Raw genomic sequence first — 8367 nt, 5'->3', positions numbered from 1 at the left:
GGCGCCCCCCCCCGCCCCGCCCCGCCCCCGGGGGGGGGGGGGCGCCCGCCTGCCGCCCCGGGCTGCTGGGGTGCTCGGGTCACCACGGATGTGGTGTGTGCTATTTAGCTTGGGGCACCCAGCTCTGCGTTCAAAACCTCGGAAATTCGTAGCAGGTTTTTTTTTTTTTTTAACTTGCTAGTGGTAGGCAAGGTATGCTGCTTGCGAGGTACGCATCTTGAGAAAGAAATGAGTTGCTGTTCAAACACTGCAGGTCGAGATTAGAAACCAACGTTTCAGTTCTACACTTAACAGCAGATGATCTGAGTAAACCCAAAGACCTCATTCTGCAGGACAGAAGCTGCTCTCTTTCCTGTGTGAGGGGGGTGTTAAGTGAGAATATAAACACCTGAGACTGAGGGAAATCCAGAGACGGCGCTACTGAGTTGCCAGTAATCCAGGGGTTGCTGCCAGGTGAAGCAGATGGTCCCAACGCTGCTGGCTCATACAGCTGTGTGCTGCTTAGATCTGTTCAGGATGCACATAGAAATGGGAGATGAAAAAACCACGGGTGGATATTGATGGACATGTGCTTAATACAGCTTAAAAAAATACCATAGTACAGAAAAAGTAGTAGTAGTTGTGGCCATCTTCATGAAGTAGATGTCTGTATAGCTCTTTCTTTATTTTTCCTTCATGCAGCTCTGCAAAAGATGGATTTCTGTACAAAATCAGACACAGGTAATAACAGTTTTGGCATGTTTGAGACATACAATTGAAACCCGACATTTTCAGTTCCTGCAAATGGAACAACAGTCTTCATTTGAAACACTTAAGATTTTTAAAACCTTGACCGAATACTCCTCGTGAGTTTTGCACTGCCTCATGCTAAAAATATGAAAAACAGTTTAGAATTGAAGATTATTATTCCTTTCAGTACTCATGAAAGTTTTGCGGCAAAACAGTGTTTTATCACATAGAAGGGAGGCTCCTAGAAGGGAGGGAAAGAACTTGAATAAAATAAGTGGTGTAGAAATAAAACTGCAAAAGCATTCCAGGAGAGCTTAGGAGGCAGGGTATCGACGTGTGCTGGTTACCTTGATCTAAGGGCCCTTTGAATCTAAACCAAACCTGTGGATTCAGATTCTCTTAACTGCTCAAAGATTCGGAAATGAGACGATTCAGAGTTGAATTTTGCAAGTTTCCATTAGCTTTTGACTCGCAAGAACTCTGCAAACAGACATTGGAAAAACTTTGGCTTTCAGTTTGACTTTGGCATGTTGTTGTTTGGCTCTTGCACACTAGTTATCTGTTCACATTTACTGTAAATAATGACTAGAAACCTAACCTGCAACTAGACTGTTGAAGTAGCTTCTGGAAGGGTTTGTTTCCTTCTCTTTCCCCCACCCCCTTAAGACTTTTTGTCTTACGGGACTTGTTTGCAATCTGCTAGCAGAAGCTCTGAGGCAAGTTTGCCAGATCTGGGGCTGCATCATCGTTCTGCACATCTGGAAGTGGTTTATGGGCTCTCATTCCTCCAGTGCAGCGTCTGGACTCTGTGCTATTCCTCAGCAGCAGAGAAAGAAAAGAAAACCAGCACAACTCCAAAGTAAACTTTGAAGAGTTTGAAAAAGGAATTGAATCTTAAAACTGTTACTGTGCCCTGTAAGGCCCTTGCGTGGGGGACTTCAAAGGAGGATGATGGTCAAGGAAGCTTTGGCAAGAGTGCTTACAGCTGTGGGCTATCTAGGATCCGAGTAAATAGCTCTACAGCTCTTCAGGAGAGAGGAGTCCCGAATACTGTGCTGCTTTGAAGAGGTAAAAAGACTAATTAAGCAGGAAATATCTGAGCAGTAATGTCACTGTTTCTGAGCTTTCCCTTCTGCAGCCCCTCATTTTGTTACAGGATTTGGCAACTGAGTTAGGGACTGCCAGGTTCCAGGAACTAATGTCTACAGTCAGGAAAAACTGAGTAAATATTTGCAGGAGAACAAATACTCCTCTCTTTCCTTAAAAATCAGGGGGTAATCAATCTGAGTTTCTGAGGCTTAGGAATGCTGTAGTTTTAGAACTCGTATGAGTCTGTCTGAGTTTGGATTTTAGAGTTTAAAACGTGGTTCAGTTTATGTTGATTTAATAATTTCTGAAGTTATCGTGAGGCTGTGGCTATCCAACTTTCATCTTGCAGTGATCATCAGTATTGTTTGTGACTTTCACTACAAATCTTAATTAAAAGATAGTAGTCAGCTCTATGGAAGTCAGTGGAAGATTGCTACTAGCTAAAGTGGGATTAGAAAGTTACTCCAAGAGTGTAGGGAGTTCTGCTGTCTCTCTGCTTATCTAAACAAGCAAACTTTTTTAATGGATAAGAAGACAATACTTGTGTGTAATGCGTGAGAGAAGGGCTTTCTCAGTGGTGAGTTTTTTTTGACCGATAAGCTTGATTTCCTCTCTGTGTAAATTAATGCCACATGAAGAGAGTGGGCTGCTGGAATGTAGATAAGTACTGCAGATGCAAAAGGACTTCCAGAAATACTCCTCTGTCACTATGATTTAGTCATCTGTTGGGACCTAAATACATGCAAATATAAGTGGTTTGTAAACAAAGCCACATCATAGCTTTTTTAATATTTTTATTGTCATTTAACTTGTTAGTTGAAGTAGAGACTAATTTAGGATGTCGCCTGAACTTGAGCATTAACCAGTGAGAGGCGGTCAGTTTTGTGACTCAGGTTTCAAGAATTCTTGCTGTTCCGTCTGCGTTCTCGAGGATTTGGAATAAACTTCATTTTTATGTGTGTGAAGAAACCATCATATATCCGTATCTATGCTGTAATGTGTCCATATCTGTATGTGTCCATATCTGTATGTATGGAAACAGGAAAAATTGGTTTCTGTCCTATATACAGCTACCATAGCATAAAGGTTAGATCACATAGTTGCATTCCCCCGCCTCAACTTCTGGTGCTGTTTTTTACTGTTGGTTTTTTTGGTTGTTTTTTTTTTTTTCCATAAACAGTAGTTTTGGGTCCAGAATTCAAGTGAATGTTGTATTTCCCATAATCCTGTATTTTAGGGATTATGTTCTGTCCTCTCAGGCATAAAGTCATGGCCACTCTTGGGTCTGGTTTAGAAGTACAATTTTAGGGAAGGCTACCTCATTTTCTTCAGCATCACAAATAGTGTGCTTAAATACAAAACACATTGCACAAACTCCCCCCTTACTGTTAGTGGAAGGATACTGCTGTTAGAAAATATTTTCAGTATTGCTCTGAAATTTTCTGAGAGTCTGAAAGACACTGCTCCAGTATGAGATTCTCATATGTTTGAGAACATACTCCAGCAAGAGATTAGTATTTGTGATTGTTACTATGTTTTAGGTGAAATCAGAGATAAATGTAAATGTATTTACAAATTGCATCAGTGGGTGTTTTAATACTTCTTTAGACATTACTTTAAAATGTGTTAAAAAATCTTAGGTATTACCAATGTAGGTGATTGGATAGAATTTATTAAAATGCTGTTCTTTTCAACCTATTAGTAGCTTAAATTAAAATATGTAATAGTTCTAGCCCAGAATATTAGTTATTTGTTCAAAAAAAGTTGTTTACAAAGATGGAGTTCAGTTTTACTTTTACCAGGTCAACAGTAAAATTTGGTGATACAAAACCTTGTCCTTGAAATAAATAACTATTATTCACTGCTGGTATTAATGATTTTTCTCTCTCTCTTTCTTTTAAATTATTTATTTATTTTTATTTTACCACAGATCACAGTTCTCATCCAACAGGACACATGGCTCTTTTAAAGAAAAGTAAGAGAGATTAAAAACATTTGGAATATATCTTTTTAAAAGAGGACAGAAATGTCAAATGCAATTTCTCGTGCAACTGTTGTCACAGTTGCATGCGAATTTATAGTTCTAGTTTTGGTAAATTATGCTTAACTTTCTTGTTAACTAAGATAAGTACGGCCATAAATCCCATTAATTTAAAATTACTCAGTGCAATTACTCACTGCTGGTTATCATGAGACTGGGGGGTCTGGAATTTCCCACTAAGAGTGCGTGTAGCTGCTGGTTTCATGTGCGTTGTGCCTAGAGCACTGAACCTGGCTTTTTTACAGAACTCTGCACATTAATGCTGTTCATACTCACAATTGAGGTGTGGTCCCAAGAAATTTGGGGTTCTCTTCAGCTGTCAGGGTCAGTGACTGAAAATGGACCGGTGTGTGCTTTCAGTTATGCACCCAAAATTTCTCTGAAGTCAATGGGTTTGACTTTTGTAACTTACACTCAGCTGGTTTAAGTTAGTGCAGGTTCGGTGATGTATGTTCACCAATTTCAATTTATTCTCATGCCCAGTTCTGGCCAGTTGGCCCTTCTGTTTGAAATAGTTCAAAACTTCATTCCCTTTGCTCTTTTGTACACCTTAAATACCTTTTATGGTGGTGCAAAAGTAACAAAGTAGTCCGATACAAAGAACTCACATTGCCATCATCAACAGTGACTGTGACAACGGATCAACCCAAACTATTCTATGATTGATTCTATGATTCCTTCCCTGTTGTACTCTTGGCCCTTCTGTTTGAAATAGTTCAAAACTTCATTCCCTTTGCTCTTTTGTACACCTTAAATACCTTTTATGGTGGTGCAAAAGTAACAAAGTAGTCCGATACAAAGAACTCACATTGCCATCATCAACAGTGACTGTGACAACGGATCAACCCAAACTATTCTATGATTGATTCTGTGATTCCTTCCCTGTTGTACTTAGTGAACTGACCTGGTACCTGCTCATGGTTGGTTTATGTTGAATAACTTAAACTTGTACAAGACGGTCTGGTAGGAACTGCAAATCAGAATACACAGTAAGGTCTTTGCTGTTGCATGCTTTGTTTTGATTTTACGAATTAAAGTAACTGTGTCAAAATGTTTATGCATTTTCAAATATTTTGGAACATTTCTTGTTTCAGTAGCATGCTGGCTTTGTTTTTCTAGTATTTTTAGAGTTTTGCTCAAATACACCTTGAAGATCTGAACATTGAAATCGAAAAAAAATTTCTCCTGCGTTTGAAGTTTTATCAGCGAAGCGTGGGAGAAGGAAAGGGCTAGGTAAAAATAATTAACTCATGAAGTCCTGTGATGATAAACAGACAACAAACTAGCCAAGAAAAGAAAGTTCCAGGTTACTGGTAAAATTTAGAAACGTGAATTTCCTAGTATGGATAACCCATACGTATTGGGAGCTTAATGATTTAGTGAGCAAATTATCCATGAAAATCAGATAGTTGGAAATTGTTGTAATGGGGGAGAGATACTATTATGTTTTTAACATAAAATTTTTAGCTTGATCAAATAACAAGAGAAAGGAGAATTTGATAAACACAGCAAATACAGGTTATGATATGTACTGGTTGCAAATTGGATTTTTTTAAAAAAAGGTACTTGGAAATTAGCTATTATACTGATTGTTAACAAATTCTCCCTTTTGTTTCAGTTAACCAGATCTTACTGTTACTTCTTGTCTTAACTGTGTGCGCCATTCTGTATAACAAAGTTCACCAAGTGCCATCCGCATTAAAGAATGAAACAGGTAAATGACTTCTACTTCTGTTTCATTTATGTTCTTGTTTTATATTCCTTATCTCTTCATTTGAACGGTGCTTTTTGTCTTACTGAATCCTGTTTGCCCTGCAGTAGATGTGGTAATAACTAAGATTCGTCATTCTGATCCAAATTTTTATCCAGATGTCACTGATGTAGATGGAAGCTGGAGTATATCCTTATTTGTGCTGAACAGTATTGGAATTATCAAGTGATAACAAACTTTGATCACAACTTGCCCCTTTGGGAATGTTCTTGGCCTACCTATTCATTTCGGATAGATCATCAAATCTTGACGAAATTTACAGCAGAAGTTTTTTCTGGAATTTTTATAGTGACGGAAACCTGCTAGGGTTGATATGGTTGGGCTGGTATTAAATGTTTATACTAATAGCTTATGCGCTGTTCCCAAGATAAACAAACTCTGTCTTGGTATAAACCATTTTTTTTCAGTATATTTTTGTTGGGGCTGTTATGTGTTTAATGGTTATGTTTTAACCAGTATAAATATATCCATATAAGTTCTGTAAGTTAATCAGTGCTAGGGATAAAAGTCTTCCTTAGCAGTAATGTGAACTGATTCGGTATTGTTTAGATTTTTTTCGTTTTATCATTAGTACCTTCCTGCTGGTACAAAATTTTGCACTATTCCTTTCCAGCCCGCTTCCCAAAGAAGTGAAGCTCATGCAATTACACCATCTCTTTGACTTACCTCTTTCCTTTGATAATTTTGGAACCTATTGTTCAATTTGTACTAAATATAACTGAGCAGTAGAAGTCTCAAAGGTATTCAAACTTCTTCAGGTTTCATGTGAATAAGCAGCTACATGGAGAACAGGCTGAATTGTGCCCCTGCTGAGTAGAAGATGCCGAGAACTCTGTTATATATTCTGTTTAGAGGCATCCAACAGTCCAGTCATCCTGCATGTAGTTCTGGATTAGTGACAGCTCATGCTGTGTGCCTTGCCAGATGCGGATGTGTATAGGATGTGGTAAGGAAATGGGGTGATTGTGATATGATTCCACTGCTTATGGAAGTACATACTCATTCCTATGACCCAGATCTGATACAAAAAGATTCTTAATTTTCTATTATAATGCATAGTTTTGTTTCTTGTAGTTGATTTGGAGAGTCCTGAGGAAATGGAAGAAGAAATCCCAGTCGTAATCTGCGCTGCTGCGGGCAGAATGGGTGCAGCTATAGCAGCAATCAGTAGCATCTACAGCAACACAGAGGCTAATGTTTTGTTCTACATAGTTGGGCTGAAGACGACCATCCCGCATATTCGGTATATACCAGCCTTATTTTGTTTCATGCTGTAGTTAGGACCAGGTGATTGTTCTCCTTAGCACGGGCATAGACTTTGGAGGACTTTTCAGGGAAATGTTTCTCCCTTTTATTTAAGTAGCGCTATTGGTAGCAATCCCCAGGATTCTCTATGTGTAGGAAAAAGGACCATTTTGCCCTACGCAAGGCACTGACTGGTGTAAAGGGGTGTGAAATAGCCAGACCATGCCCATACGTATGCCTCTCTGCCTTTTGTAGATCAGCTGCAGAAGAGTTTGTAGTAAGGTAAGTATATGCATGCTTACTTGTCACTTTGTGGCACTGTACTTACCTGTGGTGCCATGTCTTAAGCTTCAGAGTAGGAAAACTTGCTGTTTAAAGCTAATTGCAGCTAAGAGGGTGTATTAAAGGTTATAAATAGAGGCCCAAAGAAGCTTGTAATGAAAGCATGTTTGGGTGTTAAAATTTGCAAACATTGTCTAAAAGAGGGGGAAGGTGTGAATCAAAATTAAAGCAGATTTCTTAGCAGTTCTCACCTCTGGCTACTGCACTTCTGTAGCCTGTGTAGCCATAATTTGAGTCAAAATGAAAACATGCAATAAGTGGGGTTCCACAGGGAGTTTTTCCCAACCAGTTCATCAGTAACGTAGATAATAGAGTGGAGAACGTTCTTTATGAATCTGCAGTTGGCATGAAGCTGGAAAAGAGACAGCAGATACATTGAGGACAAGAGCTGAAAACAAACTAATCGTGATGAATTGGAAAAATGAACTGTAAAATGTGATGAAATTCAGTAGAGGTAATGACAACGTAATATAGGTGGGAATAGCTGATTGTATTGGCTCAGGGTGAAGCAGGAGTTCAGTATCACTCATTCGGAAAACTACAGAATTATGACTGATAACTGACCACACTGATTTAAAAAAAAAAAAAAAAGGCATGCATCATAGTGGATATACATGTTGACATATATGACCACAGGAGCTATGAGGAAACTTTTTCTGATCTTGCAGACATTATTAATGCATCAGAAAAAGTGTGGTGTTCAGTTTTAGATGCCTTCAGGAAGGATTTAGAAGAGAGGTCAGAGGAGAAAAGCAATGGTGTCAAGAAATCTGACAAAATAATGAAAAAATTTAGTCTAAAGAAAATATAGTTAGGATGTGACGTGGCAGTCATCTTGAAGGACGTAAAACTGTAAAAGGGAGAAAACTAACCTCTGCTTTGAAAGCACAGTAGATAGGTGTCGTGGTTTAACCTCAGTCAGCAACTGAGCACCACACAGCCACTCGCTCACTCCCCCCACCCGGTGGGATGGGGGAGAGAATTGGAAGAGCACAAGTGAGAAAAACTCGTGGGTTGAGATAAAAACAGTTTAATAATTGAGATAAAATGATAATAATAATACTATGATAATAATAATATGATAATAGTAATAATACACAAAGCAAGTGATGCACAGTACAATTGCTCACCACCTGCCGACCGATGCCCA

At 38.8% G+C, this 8367-nt stretch overlaps 1 protein-coding gene across 2 annotated transcripts in view; it reads left to right on the top strand.

The window, feature by feature from the left end:
- The first annotated feature begins 703 nt into the window (after nt 1-703).
- The window catches only part of GLT8D2 (glycosyltransferase 8 domain containing 2), an 18504-nt gene continuing 10840 nt past the window's right edge, over nt 704-8367 (top strand). Inside the window, exons 1-4 of one of the 2 annotated variants that reach the window (XM_019474412.1) lie at nt 704-720; nt 3749-3793; nt 5478-5573; nt 6705-6873. In XM_019474412.1, the coding sequence (XP_019329957.1) occupies nt 3775-3793; nt 5478-5573; nt 6705-6873 (284 nt within the window). In that variant the 5' untranslated portion in view covers nt 704-720; nt 3749-3774. Of the gene's footprint in view, nt 721-1429; nt 1798-3748; nt 3794-5477; nt 5574-6704; nt 6874-8367 lie in introns of those variants that run through there. The other variant, XM_009288383.1, reaches the window with a different exon arrangement.

The sequence above is a fragment of the Aptenodytes forsteri genome, unplaced genomic scaffold (assembly GCF_000699145.1).
Source record: "Aptenodytes forsteri isolate BGI_AS27 unplaced genomic scaffold, ASM69914v1 Scaffold56, whole genome shotgun sequence".
NCBI classification, from domain to species: domain Eukaryota; kingdom Metazoa; phylum Chordata; class Aves; order Sphenisciformes; family Spheniscidae; genus Aptenodytes; species Aptenodytes forsteri.
The sequence above is the reverse complement of the archived record's forward strand: the minus strand, read 5'-3'. Positions and strand labels throughout refer to the sequence as shown.